We start from the raw sequence: 26,950 nt of genomic DNA, 5'->3' as shown, positions 1-26,950 counted from the left end.
AATATTAGCATCATCGTCATTATGCATCCCTGGGAACTGATGGCTCCTATTAAGAGCGTGAGCTATGCTGGCAACCGGAGGCGAGGCGACAGGGGAGGACGCGCTCTCCCCGCTGCGAGCAGCTGGAGAGGCTTGGCAGCAGGAGAGGGCGCGACCCGTGGCGGCGCTGCCTCAGCTCCACGCTGCCGGCGATGTTTACAACCGCTGTCGGCTTCATTTGTATATTTTTATGAAGCCGTTACCGACGCTGCACTGTTTTATGGCGGCGCACGTGCGGCTCAGCCGGGTGGCACTTTTAGCACGTTGCTTTACGGTCAGATTATCTGGAATATCGAGGCTTTAATGATGCAACGAAAGCAAGCGAGCAAGCAAGCAAGGAAGGATGGAAAGAAGGGAAAAAAGCATGGTGATGATGTGAAGCGGAGCCGCCATATTGCTCTTGGAAAGTAACAAAGTACAAATATGGAAGTCGATTTTTCAGGTATCGACAACTTTTTAGGTCAATTCCTTACATTGCAAAACAGCTATCTGTATTTTCTTCTCCTTAAATACTCAAAATAGTACTCTAATACTAATACTTTTGTCAACCGCCGCAGTTGACAACACACACGTCGGATTATCTGATTTAGTGGTTGACAATGTTGTGAGTTCACCACCACAAGTACGGGCGGGTAATCCTCATAAGGAGATTCGAAGGCAGTGTTTGTGTTTGGCGAGTGACAGTTTTGCATAAAGATGGGACCGTTTTTTGCAAAAATGATCATTCGGTATCTTAAAAAAAAAAATCGATTCTTGAATCTTTTGTGATTCTTTTGTTACACAGAGTCCCCCTAGCGGCAAACAAAGAATTGCTCCTTAAGTACAATTCAGTTGTATTTTACATTTAACTTCACTATATTTGCATTTGAGAACTGTTTGTTTTCAAAAGAATATTTTTAAAATGTTTATGTACATTTTTAAATCTAATGTTTATGTTCAATACACTTTGGTAATTTTGTGCAATTTAAAAAAAATATCCTTTATTGAAGCACAGTAAAAATGTTAAAACTGCATAATGTTTCAGTGCCTTACAATAATATTAATTATACATCTTAGAAATAAAAAATCGGACTTGTTGTTGATAAACATGTAGGGCCCACAGATCTGCTGTATTTTATTTTGAATCAATGGTTGTACTTGCTGTAAATCATTTCAGATCCACTGCTTAAGTTAGTTTGTTGTAATATTAATTACAAAGCAGCTTTTTTGGCATCTTTAAAATGGTTTCCCACAATACCAATATGGCGGCTTTTTTTGTGATTTTATTTTCACAATCAATGAAAATGAAATAAATGTTGATGAACTCATGCCCATTACAATATCTATCCCACATATTCTACGCCCCTAAAACCGGATAGCAAATTTTTTTTCATGTTTTCCAACCCATTAGTGGTAAAAAAAAAAAAAAAAAAAAACACTTTTTTTTGTCCTCCTTTAAGCCTTACGCTTCCTTTTTTTTTTTTTTTTTAAACTTGAATATCATTAGTAGTACTGCAATCTCATGGATGAATATTATGCGTTACTGTTTCTGAACAATACAAATGTGTTTGGTCCTTTGGTCCCCTTTTTTTCCGGGCTGAAAGATTCTCAGTTGTACCGTCGCTAACGGCAAACCTCAGTGACCTCCTCCGGGGCCGGTGGCGCTGCGCTTGCTGCGAGACGACACGGGGGAAAAAGAGGGAGAAGAAGAAAGACGGCCCTTCCCCGCCTCCCGTCTTCGCCTTTTTGTGAACCCTCATTTGTCCAAGAAGCAGTAAAAGCCACAAGCGCGTCTCTCATTTATATATATGTGTATAGAATATGTATATAGAAATCTATTTGTGATTGCTGCTTTTTTTTTGTTAGTTTGTTGCTTCGTTAACAATTCAAGTCTCAACAAGAAAAAAAAAAAGTTCTGTTGATCGAGTCTTTTTTTTTTCGTTTCCATTTTTCGCTTTTCTTTCCGTTCTCACACTGTGCCATCTGTTAGCGTCCCTTGGCGACGTGCTTCCTCGTCTCGTTCCGCCACTTACATCTTCATAAGTAAATGCTGATATGTCTTCCCAAAGAAAAAAAAAATCCTTACGTGTTGATTTTTTTTTTTTTTAAACATATGTTGCTTTCCGAGGGGGGAAAAAAAAGAAGAGATAAGCCCCTCCGAAATATCTTCACGTGTCGTCTAAAACCTGGAAAATAGAGAAGCTTTCAGACTGGATTGCTTGTCAATTTCTTCGGCGTTGAAGGCTTTAATATGGATTTATTACGTCGCCCTAATGATCTTTCAGATTGGAATCCCGAGCCGGAATAGCAATTGATCTTTGTCAATCATGACGTTTGGCAGAGTTTCTCAAAATTAAAATGCCGGCTGGCTGCTCTGCATGCAAAATACTGCACCTAAACGTCAGATTCTGCATTATTTTAAAGGTCAAGTGTCATGAAATGGATGATTTTTTGTATGTTATTAATGAAAAAAACAGCAGCCGACATGGACCCAACCGTTTTTTCACCACAAAACATGATTTTGACATATACGGCTTTATGTAACTACCGCCAGGAAAATCTCTCGAGGGATTTGTTTTCGACAAGAAGCAGGAAGTGACGTACGTGGCAGGACCGCCATCAAGTGGACTCGTTTGTTTGTATTAGTTTTATCTTTGGGAAGGTAGCTCGTTGTTCCTTCGTGTTAGCCAAAATGCCGGCTTGTATTGCTGGATATTGTTCGAACACTCGGGAGGATGGATTCATTCTTCATACTTTTCAAAAAGACCCGATCCGTCGCGAAAAATGGATTGCACAGGTGCAAAGGACGAGAGCTTCATGGGTTCCAAATGACAGGTAGGTCTATATAGAGCTACTAAAAAAAAAAAAAAAAAAAAACAATAGTTGGGGGGGTGTCATCCGTAAATCAGGGGTGCTAAATGTGTCGATGTTCGTGTTGGAAGGCTTCCATGCAGCAGCTGCTGGAGGACGGCCTCCGCAGGGCTTGTGAATCGCCACCGGCCTTGATGATATGCCTGGGCCGGCCGTCGGCCATGTCTTCTACAGGTCTTGTCGGTCGGGGTGGCTCGTCGTGGTCCCGGGCCCCGGTGGCGCATTATCCGCCGTGGAAGTGGATCAGACGGGGAGGCGGTTTGGCTCCGGCGTCTTAGTCACTCGGGGGTGGCGTTGTTTTTATCACCGCCACGCGGAGGTGGATCGGGCGGGCAGGTGGTTTGGCCATGATCCGCATATCATCTAAATATGGCTCGAAACGTTGTTTCTTTCAGCTTGCCTCGTTAGGGGTCGCCACAGCATGTCATCTGAGATAAATAGGGTAATATTGCCCCGGTAACTTCACTCGGTTGTGAGATGTTCTCTCTTCTGGGTTAGAAGGGGTGTTTTCGTCTTCCATATTAGGGGCCACAGCGTGTTTTCAATGGCGAATGTCTGGGGTGACATCACGGACAGAAGATGCAGCCAATATGGCGACCACTTGGATGTTGAATGACACTTCCGCAAATTTGCGCATAGATGACGCGCTCTCCGTTCATATTTATTTTTTCGTATAGACATTGACGTGAATAATGTTAGATGTATTTTTCATTTCAATATCTATTTTAGAATGTTTATAGGGATGACACTTGACCTTTAAGTCTGAATATCTGGCTCTTTCTTTGTGCAGGTGTGGCGTACCTGTGCTGCTGCGGTGAATACTAAAGGTAGGCGGTGTCAGTAAGGGCGGCTGGCGTCCTTCGGTCTCTTTAGCTGGACTTTCAACCTCTTCATGCCAATCTGAAAGCCGTTCATGGCCTGGATAGCTGCCTGCGCGCTGGCGGGGTTGTCGAAGCTCACGAAGCCTGTCAAAAAAATAAAAACTGGTTAAATAAGGGAATTGATCAATACCGTAATCTGTACTCTGTGATCTGTTACTCACTGTTTTGTTATTGTTTTAATTACAAATTTTTAACAATTCAATTTTAGGCTTGGATCACAAAAATATTCAATTGAAAAACATGCCGCAGGACTAACTTTGATTAATTATGTAATTCGTAATGTTATTGTGATCTTGCTGTTTGGTGGCTAGAAAAAATTAGTAGCGATACGTACGTTAGGTAATCAGCTGCCACCATCAGTCAACATATAGAGCTCGTGCGCCTACGTCACCGAAGTCACGTGACTGGCCATACTGCCGGTCAAGCACAACATTGCTCAATGCTAAGTCAGTTGGAGATGACAAGAAAATACGACGCTCAGAGTTTTGCCCGAAACCGTTAAACATTTAGAAGGTGATAATAAACGAAGTTACGTGGAAAAATGAGAGAGACTTGGCATAGAGGACCCATATTTAATGCCGAAGTCAACGTTTTTGCTGATAAGAAATTGGACTATTACCCCGCTTGTGCTGGTTTTGGACAACTGGATCTACACATGGATCTGGTGAATAAGTCGCGAAATTTACACAGAAGTCTGGACGCGTACAAATACTTCGTTGCTGGATCTGTTCTCAATCAAGACTAAATCCCACATAGGTATGGAGCCACTTAGATTTTTTTCAATACAAATACCAATATTTAAATAAATGACCCCTGTTTTACACACATACACTCGCATACAGTAACTATGATTTGCGGGGGAAAAAAGACAGCAAGTCCTCCATACACGGGAGTGTGTTGCGGCTACACGTCAAAGTTTGGTAAATCTCTCCGTGACAGATGTATTTTTTTTTAATATGCATCGTTCTAAAATGAGTCCATTGCATATTTAAAAAAAGAAAATAAATGGCTGGGATAGGCTTCAGCTCCTGTACACGGAAGAGTGTTGCAGCCACACGTTAACCTACGTAAACCTCTATGTGACCGATGGTTTATTTTCTTTTTTAAAATTCGCATTGGATTCATTAGAGAACAATACATGTTAAAAAAAAAAAAGCAAAAAACATCTGTCGGGAGAGGTTCACTGAAGTTTAACATGTGGCCGCAACACGCTTTCCTGTACGGAGGAGCCGACTCCCTGTCGTTTTTTTTTTTTTTTTTTAAATCACATTGTTCTCAAACGAGCCAACTTGGCACTATAAATACTTCTTGGGAATTTGAGATTGAGAAGAATAATTCCTACCTTAAGTGAAGTGATCGCTACACGGTCGTGTGTATTTGGTTGGGCACCATCTTTCACGTTTAATTGCCGAAATCCATTGATCTTTTCAGCAGGTATTCTATAGAATGATCTCTTTGAATATCTGTCTCGTCTGTTGTAACAACCAACAGGACAACAAGTCTCGGGCATTGTAAATATTCTGCTCCGGTTCAATGTCTCCCGCAATGTCGAGCAGCTCTTTTTGACCGGCAATATGGCACGGTGAAAATAGTGACATCACGTGCACGAGCTCTATATGCACAAAAGGTTCCTCGTATCTCATTGAATGATGGTTGAAAGAATAACGAACACAACTGTGTTATTGAAGTGATTTGCTCTTTGTTTCTCTAAACAATTCCAAAATACGTGTCCATGGTATAATCTGCCTGAAAATTTATTAACGCGGTCCGGGCTAATTGCGGCTAGCAAACAAACAAACCAATCTTTACTAAAGCTCGTTACCAAACATCTGGATCACACAAACCCAACCAATTAAATATTAAAATCAAGCTCAGTCATGAGGCATATTTTTTATTTTAGCCCATAATTGAATTATAACAAAAATCATTTCTGGATCAGTTTGCTAGCAAGCGCTGGTGAACATGTGCTAACTTGTTAGCTGCCACAATCAGTCCAGATTGTGACCACGATCCATCAAGTGGTCCAAGGACAAATGTACTTGAATAGTTATTGTAATCGGCTGCTTGCATTACATCTTGCACAGAAAATACTGAACGCTTTAGCCGCTTGTTGTCTGTCCACTTGCTTGTATTTTCTACTTATTTATTTTGCGTCTGGATGGAACACCACACGATGACTCGTAAACTTGGGACAAATCGTTTCCGTAACAACCGTTTATTTTGCCATTTTGGATTTTCCATACGAGCCTAAAACTGAATTAATGAATTAAAAATGGAAATAAAAAATGATACGCAGATTATACACGCTCCATAAAGTCATATTTAAATGTTTTGTTTCAATTGTGCAAGTGTACCACATTAACATTGGTGAGTGCGTATCAATATAACTTTGCCTGAGACACAACCCCCATGAAGAAGCCCCCCCCGCCCCAGCCCCCGCATACTAACCTCCACTAAACATCGTGTTTCCATCATGCGAAAAAAATCAAGCCTTGAGAAGTCAGTGACCAGAAACTGCAGTGGAGTGTGTCTCCGCTTGATACGCTCCCCCGCGTCTGGGGTGTCATTAGGAACACTCGGTGAACCGTGAAAAACAGCAGGAGATTTTCCTCGTCCCCCAGGCCACCTGGGAGACCAGTCTGCTCGGCCCGCTCGCCTCCCGCTCGACCCATTAGGCCGAAAGATGGGTGGTGAGGATGCGCGGATATACTGCGGAGGAAAGGGACGTGGGCGGGAGGAACGGGGAAAGGACAGCCACTTCCTGGCCTGCTCTTGCCTCGAAGTAGATCGAGAATTCACCGCCAGTCCCTTTCACACAGTACCCAGCGAAGGTAGGATACTGCTACAACTGTGTCTTCTTTCATTTCTCCTGAGGTTGAACAACTTTTTTGTAGTCGGTGCTAATGTGATTGTAGTCGAGTTAATGTCGACTAATCAATGAAGTCATTTCTATGTTTTCATTTCCAGTTATTTCCAAATACTTGAGGCACCAGTGATAGTTTCCTGCGCACACACACTATTTGTTGTTTTGGCCCGTTTTACTGCACCTCTCCACCGCACCATTGGCAGCGTCCCACATTCCAAGTCAGCTGGTTTCACACAAAACACAGTGTAAAAGCGACTCCTGTCTTTTTCTTCAACATCAATCCAATGGACCTTTCCGACCTGTCAATCACTCGTACAGTAATAGCCAATCAGATTGCCGCATTGTCTTAACCCCTGACCTGACATGCCCCTCTCACCACATTGTCCCACAAGCAATGCTGGTTGTCAGTAGCGCTTGGAAAAGTTCACGAAGAAAATAGTCCTCAGATAAGCTTCGGGAACGTGCGATTCTGATGAAAGATATCCTGCTAGGTTACAAGGGGCCCAGATGATTCATTTTCCAAAGCCTAAAACACAGTTGACGAAGTGTCTATGATGGATTAAGGTTCGCGAAAGCGCGTACGTACAACTAAGTGCGGACAATATCAACAAACACAAGGCTGTATGTTCGAGCGTATGTGAGGGAAAAGTATCTCCTCTGAGTTTGATTGAATTATTATCAATGCTTTACACACTGCAGGAGAACAACTTTCACTTTGTTAGTATATCACTGACCTGCTGAATGAAGTGTGTCATGTTTTATGTCGAAGAGTCGGGTTAGTGATACTAAATGCGTGATGTCGTGCAAGAGAAATGTCCATTTGCCTATTTGTATCACATCGGACTTTTTAAAGACATAGCACTGGGTTCGATTACGAGCCAAATTAAATGAATACACCCACTCACTTAAAGACTACAATGATATTACTCGTGATCTTTCCAAGTAAAAAGTACTCACCCTGCTTTACATGCGCAGTACGATTCCACTGTCATAGTTTGATGTTTGTGAGGCATCGAACTTTTTTGCATCGATTGTCAAAATTTCGCTGTAACTCTGAGATTGCGTCCTGCTCCTTTCCAAAATCTTAATTCCATGTACATATCCTTGTGTGAAATAGCTGAGACCTCTGTGTAGAACTCTCTTGGACAAGTCTGACGCATTTGGCAAAAAAACATACCCCAATATTATCTGGAATATACACGATAGAGAATCGACTTCAAACATGTTCTGTTCAATCGCCATTTTGGAAGCTTGTGGGACATGGCAATTGTACCTAAGGGGCGGAACTTAAGATCGCCATCGGAAGGGTCCATTCCTTCCATCTTTTCGTCACTTTCCAGATTAACTACACCAACACTCCTGCTCTTTTGCCAGGCCTAACATTTTGTTATCAATGCATGGTGTATAGAAAAATATTACAAATAGGTCTTCTTTGATGAATCTATATGTTAAGTCCCACTGGGGAGGCGGGGTTGCCAATCAATTTGGGCCATGAAGTGAAAACAAATGCTGATCTACAATATAATTGTCCTTTGCCCCCCCCTCCCCAACTCACTCACACACACACACAAAGACCCAGCGTGGCTTCTTAAAGTTTGTATAAGCCACGGGGCAGGTTGGTCCATGTGGTGGGTTGATAGAGCCAATTGAGGTGGGGGCGGGGGGGGGGGCCTTTGTGTGAATCAGCCTCGGTAGTAAGAGTATTGACAGATATCGGGGTGAACAAACAGTGCTGCTGATGCAGCAGCAGCAGGGTGTTGAGGTCATACAGCAACCTCACAAAAACACAGACATAAATATGATCGACGACATCACGGCTCATGCAGATCCACTGTATATAAACAGTATTATTTACAGATACATCATATTTAGCCAGCCATCCATTATCCGAGCCGCTTATCCTCACAAGGGAGTGCTGGAGCCAATCCCGGCTATCTTGGGGTTGCTGGCTCGGTACAAAAACACACAGTTGTCTGTCTGATGATCGGTGTCTTGTTTGTGAGAAAAAAATTACACATTTGATTCAGTCAATAATGAACGACACGTAAAAAAAGCCATTGAGATTCTGCTCGAGAAATGTGGTGAGTGAGCGACGGGCATGGGGGAGGGGGGGGGGTCCTAGTTACAGGCCTGTAATTTGTATTTTGCCATCTTATGAATTGACTCTTGCCTCGTGAGCGAACGATTGAGCGCTGCCGACCAACTCACCAAAACACTTGCTCTGGTTGGTCGCCCGGTCCATGAAGACCTTGGATGAGATGACGGTGCCGAAGGGCAGAAACATCTGCATGAGTTCGTTGTCTCCGAACTCCTGCGGCAGGTGGTAGATGAACAGGTTACAGCCCTCCGGACCTGCATAAAGACATCAGATTGACTGTTGGTCAGATCCATTAAGATGAGTCTTGATCCTGGGCTGAGACATCGTGAGGACGACTCACTACATTATTGATGTGTGGAAACCAGTCAATATTATTTCTGTTGTAAGCGATTGTACAACTACAAAAAGTGCAGCCTCGGCATAACACTCATTAGCAAAGAGGGAATTTAGTTGAATAAAAAAATAAATATTGCCGACGGCAGCAACTCACATAAAACCTGAACAATTATGGCATTTTACCCGACATACCATATCTCAAATATTGCAGATCAAAATCAATAGCGTTCCAGCACCGGCGGACATCAATAGCCCCAGTGAGTTTAAACGTAGGGAAAGACAAATGTTTTATTTTTGGCCTCATCTATAACCTGTGTAAAATTGCATCCAAAATCAATCGGATATATTCAATGATGCAAAGATGCCAAAAGTTGGAATTGGATTATAAGCAATTCTGTCCAGTAATGTATTGACAAGGAGGATGTTCAAAATTTGGCAATTAATCAAAAGTAACTTTGATGATTGCACATAAAAAGTGTTTGAAAAGGGTTTAACATAATTTTCTATGGGTGAATTTTATGAAATACAGGTCAGACTGATCAAATCATCAATGGTTGTTTCTTTATACGAGCCCTGTCATTGGCTGGCGATCAGTTCAGGGTGGACCCCGCTTCTCGCCCAGAATCAGCAGAGATAGGCGCCAGCTTGCCCTCGACCGGAGTGAAGATAAGTGGCAGGGACAACGGATAGATGGATGCATCATGTACAAAAAAAAAAAAGATTTAACCTCAGCAACCAAGACCACTTTGTGGTTATTAAAATTCTAAATCAATAGGGTAGCGTTGACACATTGCTGATCATTCACATGGATGTTAAACATTGCAGACTTAAGCAAAATATCCATGTAATCCAATTCCCGTAATTTCATGCCTATAAACGGCGACTTTTTTCACATGCTTTCAAACCTGCGGTTTATACGGTAATGCAGCTAATTTGTGCATTTTTTTCTGCCGCAAGGGGGCACTCGAGCAGAAAATGTAAGAGTGAGACCGGTGGAATATATGTGCCAAGGAAGTGACTTTTACTGGTATGTTTTTTTTAACCGGCCCTGTTAGCGTTGTGCTAGCGTTAGCTTTGTGATAACATGTTGCTGCCGTGTCTGTGATTTTTACTGGTGTTTTTTTTTTCAACCGGCCCTGTTAGCGCCGCGCTACCGTGTTGCTGCCGTGTCTCAGTGATTTTTACTGGTGTTTTTTTAAACCGGCCCTGTTAGCACTACGCTAGCATTAGCGCTGCGCTAGCATGTTGCTGCTATGTTACTGCCGCGTCTCAGTGATTTAGGGACGTTTTTTATTATCTGGCCCTGTTAGTGCTGTGCTACCATGTTGCTACTGTGTCGCTGTCATGGCTGTTTTTTTTTTTTTACCAGTATGTTTTTTTTTTTCAAACCAGCCTTGTTCGTGCTGCTGTGTGGTTGCTATGTTAAGCTAAGCTAAGGTATTAAAACTTTTAAAACTCTTTCTGTGTAATGTCTTTATTTGTAAATATCTCGTGTTTCAATGTGAGCAGTTGCAGCTTTTACACAGGCGCGGCCTATGTACCAAATGGTATTTCCTTTACAAATATAATGGGTGACACTTATAAACAGGTGCGCTCCGTAGGCCGGAAATTACGGTACTACTGTGGGGACAGAAATAGTAGAGCTCTACACTATATATATGTATAGTTATATGTATTCTCCAACCAGCCAGTATTAGAACGTTACCAGTGTTTTATCACCCTCATCTTTTCGATGTGCTGGATCCATTTCCCGAGATGAGCTGTGAACAGTATACGGCATGCGGCCACTTTATTTATCTATTACACACGGAGAGAATGAGAGGGTAATATTCCTCTCTCGTAATATGTGCGAATGAGATGTGTACAGTGCCAAAGCAATATTGCTCTCTCATGCTCATCGGCGGTTTATAAATCTATCGCAGATGTGTAAAAAGTAATAATGTTTTCTCACCCTCACCTTCTCTCTGCTGCTGCTGCGGTTGCTGGATGACCTGGGGCGCCTGGGGCAGCGTCTGGCCAATGGGAGTCAGCGTGGTGGCCGGGTAGATCGCTAAGAGAGGAGGGGGGAGGTGCGGCGTGAAAATGTGGATGGCGTTGAGGAGGCCTAAGGTCTATAAACACAACTTTTAACATGTGAGCATGATGCTCTCTTGGGCTATCACGAGGTACCATCTCAACTGATTACAGCCACGGGAGGTGGGTTGCAGTTTAGGTGACTTTTGTGTATGTTATTGTGATCAATGTGATCAACAGTTTTTCGAGTTCACTCCTTGCAACAAAGAGGAGAAATTAAAAACGTCAAACCTTTGCAGGAACAAAAATGTCGCAGAGCAGCTACACTAAACTGGCAAAAGTATTATCTCACCTGTCTTGACTCTGATATGAATTTAAGTGACATCCCACTCTTAAATCTTAGGGTTTAATATAATACTAGTCGTCCCCCCCACACACACACTTATAACATCTTAAACTCCACTGGAAAGGCTTTCCACAAGATTTAGGAGTGTGTTCATGTCACGAACCTCCGGTGCGGGGCTGGACCCAAATGGAGGACTCCAAGACGAGGGCATGATGTTAGGCGTAGTTTTATTCAAAGCTGAGGTCAGTCCGAGAAGGCAGAGGTACAGAAATGCTCGGCTAGGTAGGATCCAAAAGACATGCAGCGAGGTCTGATGACTCGGAGGCAAACTATGAACTAGGACTTGACTATGACTATGAAACATAAACTAAGTCTGGCCCTCAGCCTGACAGAACACCTTTGGGTTGATTTCGAGTGGAGAGTGAGCCATGAGCCAAGGCCTTTCCGTCCAACGTCCGGATTCCCCAAAACTCACTCCTGCACCTTTTTGAAAGCGTTCCCACAAGAGTTAAAGCTCCAAAGAGTAGACCACACCGGCTATGCAGCGAATTTGCTCAACAGTTCTGCCTCTGACATCACACCAAGAGTACTGATTTTTGCAATGAAAAAAGGTTGTTGTTCCACAGGCAATTACCATATTTTCCGGACTACAAGTCACCCTGGAGTACAAGTCGCAACACCCAAAAAAAAAAAAAAAAAAAACAAAGATAGAAACGTATAAGACGACTGGAGTATGAATCGAATTTTGGGGAAATTTATTTGATAAAATCTAACACCGAGAACAGACGCCATTTAAAATTTAAATTACAAACAATTTAAAATAAAAACAGAATAGAGGCAACAACAGGCTGAATAGTATGCTTACGTTACATGACAACTAAGAACATGCCTGGTATGTTTACATAACAAATTAAGAGTTATTCCGATATATATAGCATAAATAACATACTTAGAAGTTGACCAAAACCATCCGTGTCACTCCAAATACCCGGGAACTAAAATCCAATGAAATCTTCATCCTCTGTGTCACTTCAAAACAAGTCCACAAACTCCAGAGATAGACGACATGCCGCTTCCTGTTCTAGGTCCCTTACGTCAGTCACAACTAGCCTATTCCAGCCTTTCTGACTCTTGACAAGATGGTTTTGATTGTCATGGAAACCCATATTTTGTCGAGGCAACCAATGACTTCCCGGAAAGTTGCATGCCTGACTCACCCGGAAGCCGTGCTCTCCATCCGTCATCAGATGAACGGGCCTAGAGCACCCTCTTATGGTTGTCAGTGTGAAAATAACAGATAACCGACTCAAAAAATGGATGGATGGATGGATGGATGTAATAATGTGTTAATAATTTCACATACAAGTCTCTCTGGAGAATAAGCCGCACCCCCGGCCAAACTATGAAAAAAAAACTGCGACTCATAGTCCGAAAAATATGGTAGTCATTTACCATACCGACTTATGTACAATCTACGCAAACCCTCACCCGTGTATTGCTGTACTCCAGTGAAGGCTTGCTGCAGGGTGTCAGCGGCGGTGGGACTCTGGGTGGAGTAAGGCGGCAGGCCGTTGGTGTAGACCGTCTCCACAGCGGGGTGTCCGTTGGCCTGATGAGGGATGCCGGTGAACCCGTTGACGATAGGCGTGACGATGCTGGGCACGGCAGAGGTGGTGATATTGGCTGGTGGGGAACTTAGGCCTGAAAGGATGAAAATCAGGCTAATTAAGATTCAATGGAGAGAAAACTTCAAACTTGCTTAGTATGTGGAAGGTACAGTGAAGAAAATAAGTATTTGAACACCCTGCTATTTTGAAAGGTCTCCCACTTAGAAATCAAGAAATCATGGAGGGGTCTGAAATTTTTATCGCAGGTGCACGTCCAATGTGCGAGAGATAATCTAAAAAGAAAAATCCAGAAATCACAAAGGTTTGATGATGATGATTTTTCAGCTCCAAATAAGAATTTGAACACCTGTCTATCAGCTAGACTTTTAGAAAATCTTTGGAGGGAGCTAAAACTCCATGTTTCTCAGCGAGAGCCCAGAAACCTTTCTGATATAGAGAAGATCAAAATCCCTCCTGCAGTGTGTGCAAACCTGGTGAACAACTACAGGAAATGTTTGACCTCTGTAATTGCAAACAAAGGCTACTGTACCAAATATTAACATTGGTTTTCTCAGGTGTGCAAATGCTTATTTGCAGCTGTATCCCACAAATAAATCGTTAAAAAAATCATACTTTGTGATTTCTGGATGTTTCTCACAGTGGACATGCATCTACGATGAAAATTTCAGACCCCTCTATGATTTCTCACTGGGAGAACTTGCAGTATAGCAGGGTGTTCAAATACTTATTTTCTTCACTGTGAGAAGGTCCATTTTTTGCCATTAAGGTACAATCTACACTCAATAATAATATGCAAGAGTGGAAAATTTACTCTGATGAAAATGTTATCTGCCCTTATAGGTGATGAAATATGTTTCTTGCATAGTTTTTTGGGGTCCCGTGATTTGTGTCAGCATTGACACTCATGGACGTGTTTTTCAGAATGTGGGAGGAAGAACATGAAAATTCTACTCAGGAAGGTTGGAGGCTGGATTTGAATCCCAATGTCAGAAACGCGAGGCGGTGGGTCTGAATAGTGCCGCTCGATAGTCTGGAGCCTTTTTAAAATGTGGTATGCACTACCTGAGTTGCACTGAATTTCCAATCACCTTTGGTGGATTGTACCTTGAAAGCCGTGTTGAGACCCTTACTGTACCCCCATGTATGTCATCATAAATGTACAATGATGGTCTTTTATTAGTAGGGTCAGATACACAACACACATACAAACACACACAAGTTTGCAGGCTAATACAACGACACGGGTGCGACAACACGCCTGCCACATATTGCCTATTGTTCACGACACATCAGGGATCGCTGCGAAAGTGAACCTGTGAAAAATGAGGCTGTCCGCCACGTTTGCGCGAACCCCCACCGCTCGACATGATGAAACGACCACGCAACTTCCGAAGGGGAAAACAGAAACTTGATGGAAACGATTAGAGAGTGCCCGGGGAAGCAAGTAACGAAAAAAAAAAAAAAAAAAAAAAAGATGTCGCCGTACTCTGAGGGGGTGGAGAAAAAAAAAAAAAAAAGACATAACAACAGTTGGCAGTTTGACAAATGCGCCGGTCATAACATATATGGCGCACGCCTGAGAGGCAGCGACAAGATGGTCCATGAGCGGAATCGAAATTGGTTGCTTGTCGTCCCCCCCGTCTCTCTCATGCAATGCATTTTAAAAGGGCCCTCCTTTGCAAAGTGTTTCCAATTATGCCGGCAACGCCAAAGTACCCATTTTGAGCGGAATCTCACGGCATGATGGCCTCTCTAAAAAGGGGCTGCCTCCGTGGCGAGGCATCCGCGCCTGCTGAAGTACTGCTCCCCTGAGAACCACCTTTCAATCTGGAAACCTTAGCCCTGATTGGACGGGAATGAGGGAGGTTAGGAGTGTGTGTGTGTGAGTGTGTGTGTGTGTGTGGGGGGGGGGGGTGTTGGTGCCGTTCGGAAACCAAACAGCATGTCGTATTCCCGTAAACTGGTGCACCTCGGCGGAGTACCTCGTAAATGATGTGGTCCACATAGGCTAAACGATCACACTCAGGTCACATGAACAGAGCTATATCCGAATGCCAGATTGCCATATGCAAATGTTTTGCTACCTTAACAACCAAGCTCCGTTCATCATATAGTCACAAGAAGTTTGTATGGTCATTTATATTGAAGTCAAAATACACAACAAATACATAACTACCGTAATTTCCGGCCTATAAGCCGTGACTTTTTTCCACATGCTTTCGACCCTGCGGTTTATGGGGCGATGTGGCTAATTTGTGCTTTTTTTTTCTAACGGCCGCAAGGGGCCACTCGAGCGGAAAAGGTAAGAGTGAGACGGGTGGAATATATGTGCCGAGGAAGTGACTTTTACTGGTATGGCCCTGTTAGCGTTAGTGCTGTGCTAGCGTGTTGCTGCAGTGTCTCTGTGATTTTTACCGGTATCTTTTTTGTTTACCAGCCATGTTAGCGCCACGCTAGCATGTTGCTCCTGTGTTATTGACGCACCTCAGTGATCTACGTATGTTCACTTTTTAACCGGCCCTGTTAGTGTTGTGCCACCGTGTTCCTACTCTGTACCTGCTGCGGCAGTTTTTTGGTTTTTTTTTTAACCGGTATGTTGTTTTTTTTTTTGTTTGTTTTTTTACCAGCCCTGTTCATGCTACCAGGTTGTTGCTATGTTAAGTTAAGTTAAGTTAAGGTATTCAAACTTTGAAAACTCTTTCTGTGTACCGTCTTTCTTTGCAAATATCTCGTGTTTCAATTTTACACAACTGCGGCTTATGTATGTACCAAATGGTATTTCCTTTACAAATGTACTGAGTGAGGCTTATAATCAGGTGCGCTCTGTAGGCCGGAAATTACAGTACAAGGGGTCCTCAGTTTACGACAAAGTTGTGTTCCTATGGTGGCGTCATAACCTGAATTAATATGTAAATTGGAAGGTGCCATGGTGGATCCCTAACTTAAGCTAAAGCAGGCATAAAGTTATTATCGCAGTAAATATTTGTCTGAAAAACGTGTAGAGGAAAAACACAACATGGCAGTAACTCAGCGACATATTCTTATGCTTCTGCACCAACTAGTTGAGTGAGTACCATTTATAAAGATCAAAGTTCATACGTTGGGACTCTTGTAAACTGAGGATGCCCAAAATAAATAGATTTTGCATTTTTTTTCCGTATTCAAAGCAATTCCGATTCACGAGGATATTGTAGAAGTTTGGTGGCGTGAGTCACCGACATGCTTTCTCAGCATATGTCCACAATTTCAATCAGCCCACCCCCACCAGTCTGTCATGCCCACCTATTTAAGGCTCTGCAGATGACTCACTCCTTGTTAGGTTGTTTGATTTGCGCCAATACAAGATTGCACCAGCCCTTTTCATCTGCTGACCGTGTCTGCCCCTTATCTTCTTCTCTCATCCAACTACTGCGACAACCACTAGGAAGTGTGAGTTTCATCGTCCAGCTATCTGTAAATTATGGAGGATTACAAGAGCTGGTAGCAAAACTATGTTGCCACTCACCCATTTCTCTCTGGACTAGTCCCAGCAGTTGTTATTAAAACCCATTCCAACTACTCCTGTTGTCAGTGTACTGCGTTTGAGTCCTACACATGCCTACGTCAGATTATGTAAAATAGGAGAACTTTCTATACCAGAAAACTAGTTAGATATGTCTTTGTAGAGCTTTACTTTCTTCTTTTCCTTTCGGCTTGTCATGGCCGGCCTCACCACTGTTTTATGAACTTTGTCTTTCATCCGAGCGGAGACTCTTCTGTCACATAGAACACCAGACACCTTTCGCCAAGTGTTCCACCCCGCTTGGACTTGTTTCTTCACTTCCTTACCATTGCTCTGTATTGTTGACCCCAAGTATTTGAAGTCGTCCACCCTTCTAATCTTCATTCATCTCCTTTCCAGTGCGTGCCTCCATCTTTCTAATTGTTCCTCCGCCCGCTCTCTGCTTTCAACTGCAGATCACAATATCATCTGCGAACATCATGGTCCAAGGGGTTTCCTGTCTAACCTCATCTGTCAGCCTATCCATTACTACCGCAAACAGGAAGGGGCTCAGCGCGGATCCCTGATGCAGTCCCCACCAGATCATCACAATTTACTATTCTTTTAAATACACATATTTATTCTGCATATATTTGGGTTTAGAATTGGACGGATCATGGATATGTGTAATAATCAATCAAAGAGCTTGGTCAATTTTGTGGAAATAATAAATGGAGTCTTTGATCAATGACAAAGCAGAGTGCAGTATTTGCCTGAAACCAGAAGAGGCGCTGATGGTTCAAAATCAACTACAGTGCGGCCTGAAGAAGAAGAACATCCATTTTTATGGGACAATACAAGACTCCAAAACATTTACTGTGAGATTCTTCCATCCATAAAAAAAAAAAATCTTACTCATATTAGATGAAGCATATTCCCAGTAAATGTATTCAAATGTCAATTTTTACAACTTCGACAAACATTTTTAGTGATGCATCAACACGCATTGAATTATTTACCAGGCAAGATTTGTGGGGCGCCATAAATTGTGCCCTTAAACCAAATGAGCTCCATAAAAAAATGCTCTTTTTTTGGCACATTTTTTAGTGTACTCCAAGATAACTTGTATTTCTGGTCACTTTTGTACACAATAGATACAAAGGTTTGTGTGTTTGAGGCTTCAAACAAAACAAAATAAAAAATGATCCACCATATAGAGTCCCATCGACAAATGTGCAGACCAGGATCATTGTCTTAGTCCTAAAACCTCCCCACAATTGCTTGCTTCCTGCGGGACGGTGATGAATTAGTCTGGTGCTTCTGTCCTTTCTACCGCCAAGACCCTCGAGAGCACCGCACCCGTTCTGAGCCCGTAACGGCTACGCTGACACGGAAAAGGCCACCCGCACTCCAGCCCTACCACCTTGTAATGCAGCCGCTCCATCATCAGGTATTTTCGGTTTTCAGGGGGCTGAGCAAATCAGGTCATGCTATGGTGGAGAGAACATACTTGGATACTTGGGGTGGGGTAGAGGGGGGACCAGGGGGGTGGGGTGAGATCTGCCCTTTAAAGTGCAATTACATAAGTGCTAGGGCGTGACGTGGCTCCAAAAGGGTGTTCATGACAAACGGGGGATGTTCCACTGGCTTTATCGTGTTGGAAATATCACAGCATTAGACTAGAGTGGCGAAAATGAGAAAATACATGATTATTTTTTTCAGCTGTAAAGTTTATACTGACACTTTGGGCAGAATTTGGGTGTTTTCACAAAGCGGTGTTGTCACTTTTGTTGCCAGCTGCCTGGACATTTCTTGACAATTCTTTGGTGTTGTTCCATGAGAAGATCAAATCTTTGCAAAAAAGTGTGGGCTGTATCGTAATGCCGCCTTAAAATAATGTGGCCCGATGATGGTGATGGTCAGTTGGAACATAATCTCAATGCCGAGCTTTACTTCTGTCACGTTGCACGACCACTGGTGGATCTTCTTCTTCTTTTCCTTTCGGCTTGTCCCGTTAGGGGTCGCCACAGCGTGTCATTTTTTTTCCATCTTAGCCCATCTCCTGCATCTTCCTCTCTAGCCCCAACTGTCCTCATGTCCTCCCTCACAACATCCATCAACCTTTTCTTTGGTCGTCCTCTCGGTCTTTTGCCTGGCAGCTCCTTCCTCAGCACGCTTCTGCCAATATACTCACTCTCTCCAAACCATCGAAGTCTGCCCTCTCGAACCTTGTCTCCAAAACATCCAACTTGGCTGTCCCTCTCATGAGCTCATTTCAAATCCTATCCAACCTGCTCACTCCGAGCGAGAACCGCACCATCTTCATTTCTACTAGCTCCAGTTCTGCTTCCTGTTGTTTCTTCGGTGCCACCGTCTCTAATTCGTACATCATGGCCGGCCTCACAACTGCTTTATCGACTTTGCCCTTCATCCTAGCAGAGACTCTTCTGTCACATAGAACACCAGACACCTTTCGCCAAGTGTTCCATCCCGCTTGGACTGGTTTCTTCACTTCCTTACCACACTCTCCATTGCTCTGTATTGTTGACCCCAAGTATTTGAAGTCACCCACCCTCGCTATCTCTCACTCTTCCTCCTCCACCCCTCTCATTCATGCACATATATTACGTTTTACTTCAGCTAATCTTCATTCCTCTCCTTTCTAGTGCGTACCTCCACCATTGTAATTGTTCCTCCGCCTGCTCCCTGCTTTCACTGCAGATCACAATATCATCTGCGAACATCACGGTCCAAGGGGAATCCATTACTATCCATTACTAGTGCAAACAGGAAGGGGCTCAGCGCGGATCCCTAATGCAGTCCCTTCTCTAACTTAAATTCTTCTGACACACCTACGGCACATCTCGCCGCTGTTCTGCAGCCCTCATACATGTCTTGTACTATTCTAACATATTTCTCCACCACACCAAACTTGCACATGCAGTACCACAGTTCCTCTCTTGGTCTTTGCCTCTGGACATGACCAAACCATCGAAGTCTGCTCTCTCTAACCTTGTCTCCAAAACATCCAACTTTGGCTGTCCCTCTAATGACCTCATTTCTAATCCTATCCATCCAAACAATTCATTTGTAATAAAGTAGTACTAAACAGTACAGTGTTTCTCCGCAATTGACCCCCACACAAGCAGTTCGTCAATTACCTATAAATACCACGAAACAAACCGCACCTCACCCTTTCACACTCTGACACATATTTTATATTAGATATGGGTTTGGCCAACAACAGCTTGTATGTGAGTTTTCAGCAAATCGAGGATAAACTCAACCCCATAAATGTGCAAATAGCCAAATTTGTAAATGTCATAATCCAAGCCGCTTATCCTCACATCGGTTGCGGGAAAGCCGGAGCCTATCCCAGCTAGCTTCGGGCGAAAGGCAGATGACACCCTGAACTGGTCGCCAGTCAGTCGCAGGGGAGATATCGACACCATCACTGAGCAGGAATCGACCCCACGCTCCCCACACAAAAGGCAGCCGTGTGTATCACTACACCATCAGTGACTCTCCCAAATTTGTAAATGTTGAACCACAAATATGCAGAGGTTCACAGTACTACGTGGTAATTATTAACACCACTAAGCATCATAGCATTCTTATTGTTAATACAGTAAATCGTGTCATAACGCTTCCTTATCACAGCTGAAATCTCTCTCTCTCTCTCTCTCTCTGTCTCTCTCTCTTTCTCTCTCTCTCTCTCTCTCTCTCTCTCTCTCCACTATCACTCCATCTTCAACAAAATTGCTCGAGGCAGATGGCCGCCCCGCTCTGAGGGCTTTTCGAGGTTTCTTCCGTCCCTCTGTTACAAATGTGAAGAGCCCAGTTCTCGACTCGCTCCTGATGTCAAGAGTCGTGAGGTAACTTTTGTTGTAAATTGTCACGGACTGTAAATTATATTAACTTCAATGTGATGTACAGTTCAAAACCACAAAGCAGGGGTGTCAAACTCATTTTTGTCGCGGGCCACATTCTACTTGCGGTTTCCCTCAGATGGCCATTGTGGCTGTGAAACCATAAAAAAAAATCTTTAACCCCCTCATCATGTTTACACAATAAATTTATGAACTCGTTTTGGAATCAGAAATCAAGGGTAATGGGTTTTTCCAACTATTATTGTTTGGTAACACAAAAATGCTTGTAATAGCTCGACGTTATCATTTATGATATGACTTTTAAATTTTGGTACAGATCTGAACAAAAGAATCATGGATGTTGATACACGTGATTAGCCTCCGCGGGGCACATAAAACAACGTGGCGGGCCAGATCTGGCCCCCGGGCCTTGAGTTTGACACCTGTGCCATAAAGGGATCCTGAGATAAAACAAACAAACAATGAAAGACTGAAAGCTTGCTTCAAAGGCAGTCTTCAGTGGTACGTTGTATACATGTGCTTCATTTTATGTCAGCAAATTTACATTTCCATTCTTGCAAAATGCGGGGGGGGGTGGGGGCATGGGGGGGGGACTCTTGATCTGCTCTTTCCCGTGATTGCCTGGCAAAAAGGAGCCTAGGCGTGCAGCAGAAGTATTTATTATGCTAATTATACATTCAAATCAAGCAGGAAGGGAGAGTCTGAGAGTCATTACAGCCACGAAGACTGTCTGCTGCTCGAGCAAGTAATAAGCACTCAAAACAGATGCTTTCATCTAACTGATTTAAATTGTCAAGCACGGTGTTTTTTTTTTTTCCCAACCAAAGGGAAAATGACTAGAAATGAATAATAAAGTGGCTTTCTTCGACAAGCTGACACACCGAGAAAACTATTTGTATTGGAACACTGATCGCTACGAGCGTTACCCAGTTTGATGTGTTTCTCTCTCGGTGACACATTTCGTTATGATGTTGAGCAAATCGGTTAAAAGGCAAAAAAGGTTTTTTTGCTCATTTGTGATTTTTTTTTTCCCAATTACATTTTAATGCAGATTCAGATAAAGGTGTGAGTAGAGGAATGACCAAAATGGAACTTTTTGGTCATACTTCCACTAACCGTGTTTGGAGGAAGATGAATGATGAGTTCCATCCCAAGAACACCATCCCTACTGCGAACCATGGGGGTGGTAGCATCATGCTTTGGGGGTGTTTTTCTTCACATGGGACAGGACGACTGCACTGTATTAAGGAGAGGATGACCGCAGCCATGTATTGTGAGATTTTGGGGAACAACCTCTTTCCCTCAGTCAGAGCATTGAAGATGGGTCGTGGCTGGGTCTTTCAACACGACAATGATCCGAAGCGCACAGCCAGGAAAACCGTAAGAAGCATATCAAGGTTCTGGCGTGGCCTAGCCAGTCTCCAGACCTAAACCCAATAGAAAATCTTTGGAGGGAGTTGAAATTCCGTGTTTCTCAGCGCTAGCCCAGAAACCTGTCTGATTTAGAGAAGATATGTGGGGAGAAGTGGGCCAAAATCCCTCCTGCAGTGTGTGCAAACCTGGTGAACGACTACAGCAAATGTTTGACCTCTGTATTTGCAAACAAAGGCTACTGTACCAAATATTAACATTAGTTGTCTCAGGTTTTCAAATACTTATTTGCAGCTGTATCACACACACACACACACACACACACAAAAACAAAAAAATCAAACATTGTGATTTCTGGATTTTTCTTTTTTTCTAGATGATCTCTCTCACAGTGGACATGCACCTACGATGAAAATTTCAGCCCCCTCCATGATTTCTAAGTGGGAGAACTCCCAATATAGCAGGGTGTTCAAATACTTATTTCCTTCACTGTATTTGCTATGATAGCACAAAAAAAAACATTTTGCTTGTATTTTGAACTCAAAAAATTAGAAATTGTAGACAGTAAATCGATGGAAAGCAGTTGATGTTTTTTTTTTTTGAGTCACATTGCAGTTGCTGTCCCAGTTCTGCTACACAGTGAGCCGCCTTGAGCTCTCAAACACCAAGTTGTGTACACTTCCTTTGAAGATAGCGCTCAAAAATAATCTTGCATAAAGAGCCACATGCTGCTTCACTAAGTCTTAAGACAAAGACATTTGTGTTTGCATTTTTTGTTTTGTGTCCGTGCAGAAACACCAGATTACCCACTTCCAACATGGTAACAAAGCTTCCTTTTCACAGCTTGATCCTGCCACTCGCTCAGCTGTTTTGTATTTATTTTGCCAAGCAGTGTCGGATGGGGGCGGGGGGCGGGTGGGTGGGTTGACATTATTTTGAAAAGCATCATCATGCATCACTGCGAGGATACACGTACTAATCAGCGCAACCATCTGGCAAACGGCTCGTGCACCGTCGAGTTTAAATGCGCAGCATCTGTTGAGGGGACGGACGCCTCATTGTTTTCTGAGTAACACCCTTAACCTCCGAATGTCTTTGGACTCGCAAATGTACTTGCTTTTTTTTTTTCCTTCCCTAATTCCGCAAAGGTTACATGGATCGTTTCAATCAAGCAATGTCACGCGTCGAGCTCGGATCGCGCCTCTGTTAATCAATGATCTAAGCTTTATGTTAATGCGCAGTGTTGCGCGTAATTTGCAGTCACTCATTCTACATCATCGCGACTCCGTGCCTCAATTAGACCCGTGTCAAGACAGAGAGGCCTTAAAAATATTCCCATTTTGCACAGTTTTCAAACTCGAGCCCTGCGAACAAGATCTGAGCCTCCGCCTCATTTTGTTGCCCGCAAAAGCTTCATTTCTTTTGAAAAGTAGCTATAAAAATGATAACCAAATGCTGGGGTATTTATGTAATACGCAGGTGTCAAACTGAAGAGCCACGAGCAAGTTCTGGCCCATTATATCATTTTAAGTGGCCTGTATGTACCTTTACGGTTGTTGCTAAAATCCATCCATCCAATTTCTTTGCCGCTTATCCTCACAAGGGCCGCGGGAGTGTTGGAGCCTATCCCAGCTGTCAACGGGTCAGCATGACTCATATTAACAAACAAAGAGGGAAATAAAACATTTCATATTTATGATGGTCCTTAAAATCCTACACAAATGCCTGTCTGTCTGTGAAGGATTTATGGTACACAATGTTGAATAATAAAAGGTAATCAGGAAGTGGTGGCGTACACACAGACACACACACACTTATCTTGTAGGGATATGAATGCTGCTACTTCAATTACATCGGATTCAAGCGTACTTTGTCACAATCTCTCCTCACTGCAGTGCAAATATATACTTTTGGCCATAACATGAGGCACACATGTACTTATAATGTCAACTAATGTAAAAGTGCTGACCCAAATGTATAATTCTGATCTAAAGTGGTGGACAAACGTACCAACTTTGTAACTAACTAACTTACTTTCTTTCGGGTTGTCCGGTTAGGGGTCGTCACATATTTGTTTGTAAATATCCATCTTTTTTCTTCGCTGCTTATCCTCACGAGGGTCACAGGGAGTGCTGGAGCCTATCCCAGCTGTCATTGGGCAGGAGGGAGGGGGTACACCCTGAACTGGTTGCAAGCCAATCACAGGGCACATAGGAACAAACCATCATTCTGACTCACATTCACACCTATGGGCAATTTAGAGTCTTCAATTGATGCATGTTTTTGGGATGCGGGAGGAAAACGGAGTGCCCGGAGAAAACCCACGCAGGCACAGGGTGAACATGCAAACGCCGCTTATGCAAGAGCAGATGCAGTAAAAGGAATATTCAGTAATCAGCTGTAAATCTCGACATCCTCAATTAGCCAGAATAATGTTGTATTTGTGCAACAGTCCTTTGATTCTAAAACATCCATCCATCCATCTATTTTCTTTGCTGCTTATCCTCACAAGGGTAGCGGGGAGTGCTGGAGCCTATCCCAGCTGTCAACGGGCAGGAGGGAGGCGGGGTACTCCCTGAGGTGGTCGCCAACCAATCGCAGGGCACATAGAGACACAGCCGCACTCACAATCACACTTAGGGGCAATTTAGAGTGTCCAATTAACATTGCATGTTTTTGGGATATGGGAGGAAACCGGAGTGCCCGGAGGAAACCCACGCATGGGGAGAACACGCAAACTCCACACAGCCGGGGCCGGGATCGAACCTGGGTCCTCAGAACTGTGAGGCCAATGCTTTACCAGCTGATTCACCGTGCCACTGATTCTAAAAAAAAAAAAAAAAAAAAACTCAAACTTTTATGAGAGATTTTGGCATTTATTTTTTACACTACTCTGTTGTATGAGCTCCACATGGAATCGCTACAACCCCTCGCTAACTGTTTCGTCCGTCTTGCGTTGTTTTTCTTCTTCGCGGACATCGGTTCTTGTTCTTTTCCACTCCCAAATTCTTGAGACGTTAAAATGTTTAGTAGCTCCCAAATGCTCCGCAGCATAGGGTGTGGCGCTTTCTCCCCGCGCCGTAAACTTTACAGCTTTACAGTTGCCACATCTGGCAGTGCGTCGCTGTAATGACGTCGCCGGTGACAAATGACGGTATCTGATGTCATATTAAAGTTAATTACTACCTATATTGGAACCACTTGTCTTTTTCAGGGGTTTCTGAAGGGGAAAGGGTGAGATGTTTATAGGAAGTGTCATCTTTATCTATTCCAGTCCCATATTGTTGCCAGGGCAGGTGGTGGGGGGCTAAGTTGACTTAAAAAAATAGGAAAAATGTTCCACCTGGACCGGATATAACATTTCACACAATCATAGGAGCATCTATAAGTATTTAAAAGACACTATTAGATGTGTAATGTGAAGGGTATTTTTTTGTTTGTTTGTTTTTAAATATCTAAAATGCTAATTGCTTTGGTGCTATTGCTAATCGCGAATGCTAACTGTATAGCAAACATTCCCACTTGGGGCAGACGTCACTTCTGTTATTCCATAATGTCCACTGTGAGAAAGATAATATAAAAAGAAAAATCCACAAATCACAATGTATGATTTGTTTTTAACGATTTGTGATACAGCTGCAAATAAGTATTTGAACACCTGTCTATCAGCTACACTTCTGGCCCTCAAAGACCTGTTAGTCCACCTCCAGTCCATGTATTATCCTGAATCAGATGCACCTGTCTGAGGTTGTTAGCTGCATAAAGACGTCTGTCCACACCGTACAATCAGTAAGACTCAAACTTGTAACATGGCCAAGACCAAAGAGCTGTCCAAAGACACCAGAGACAAAATTGTACAACTCCACACGGCTGGAAAGAGTTATGGAGAAATTGCCAAGCAGCTTGGTGAAAAAAGGTCCACTGTTGGAGCAATCATTAGAAAATGGAAGAAGCTAAACATGACGGTCAATCTCAATCGGAGTGGAGCCCCATGCAAGATATCACCTCGTGGGGTCTCACTGATCCTTAGAAAGGTGAGGAATCACCCAGGACTACACGACAGGACTTGGACAAAGACCTGTAAAGTGCTGGGACCACCGTTTCCAAGGTGACTGTTGGTAATACACACTCAGACGTCATGGTTTGAAATCATGCGTGGCACGGAAGATTTCCCCTGCTTGCATTTGGATGATACAGAGGAGTCATGGGAGAGAGTGTTGTTTTCAGATAAGACCAAAATGGAACTTTTTGGTCATAATTCCACTAACCGTGTTTGGACGAAGACAAATGATGAGTTCCGTCTTGAGAACACCATCCCTACTGTGAAGCATGGGCGTGGCATCATGCTTTCGGGGTGTTTTTCTCCACATGGTACACGACGACTGCACTGTATTAAGGAAAGGATGACCGTGGGGATGTATTGTGAGATTTTGGGGACCAACCTCTTTCCCTCAAATAGAGCATTGAAGATGGGTCATGGCTGGGTCTTTCAACATGACAATGACCCGAAACACACAGCCAGGAAAACCAAGGAGTGGCTCCATAAGGAGCATATTAAGGTTCTGGTGTGGCCTAGCCAGTCTCCAGACCTAAACCCAATAGAAAATCTTTGGAGGGAGCTGAAACTCTGTGTTTCTTAGGGACAGCCCAGAAACATGTCTGATCTCAAGAAGATCTGTGTGGAGGAGTGGGCCAAAATCCCTCCTGCAGTGCGTGCACACCTGGTGAACAACAACAGGAAACGTTTCACCTGTCATTGCAAAAAAAGGCTACTGTACCAAATATTAACATTAGTTTTCTCAGGTGTTCAAATACTTATTTGCAGCTGTATCACTCAAATAAATCGTTAAAAAAAATCATACATTGTGATTTCTGGAATTTTCTTTTTCGATGATCTCTCTCACAGTGGACATTTTTCAAAATTTCAGACCTCTCCATGATTTCCAAGTGGGACAACTTGCAATATAGCAGGGTGTTCAAATACTCATTTTCTTCACTGTAAACAGCAGCATCTCTGTTTATGAAGTTTTCTGTTTCATTTTCTAGATATGTGACTTTTTGACATCAGGCGAAGCCATGTTAGATTAAAAAAAGAGGGTTAATTGGGGTCATGTTGCATTGATTGTGTCTTCTGTAAATTCAAATTCACCG

General features: G+C 43.1%; 1 protein-coding gene across 1 annotated transcript in view; it reads right to left on the bottom strand.

The window, feature by feature from the left end:
- Positions 1-1,869: 1,869 nt before the first annotated feature.
- The window catches only part of celf5a (cugbp, Elav-like family member 5a), a 339,264-nt gene continuing 314,183 nt past the window's right edge, over positions 1,870-26,950 (bottom strand). The window contains exons 8-12 of the mRNA XM_061824403.1: positions 12,918-13,130; positions 11,022-11,120; positions 8,845-8,988; positions 3,691-3,854; positions 1,870-2,204 (exon numbers count right to left, since the gene is read on the bottom strand). Of these exons, the coding sequence (XP_061680387.1) occupies positions 3,727-3,854; positions 8,845-8,988; positions 11,022-11,120; positions 12,918-13,130 (584 nt within the window). The 3' untranslated portion in view covers positions 1,870-2,204; positions 3,691-3,726. The remainder of the gene's footprint in view (positions 2,205-3,690; positions 3,855-8,844; positions 8,989-11,021; positions 11,121-12,917; positions 13,131-26,950) is intronic.

Source organism: Syngnathoides biaculeatus, chromosome 7 (genome assembly GCF_019802595.1).
Source record: "Syngnathoides biaculeatus isolate LvHL_M chromosome 7, ASM1980259v1, whole genome shotgun sequence".
Lineage (NCBI taxonomy): Eukaryota > Metazoa > Chordata > Actinopteri > Syngnathiformes > Syngnathidae > Syngnathoides > Syngnathoides biaculeatus.
This window is presented reverse-complemented; position numbering and strand designations above follow the sequence as displayed.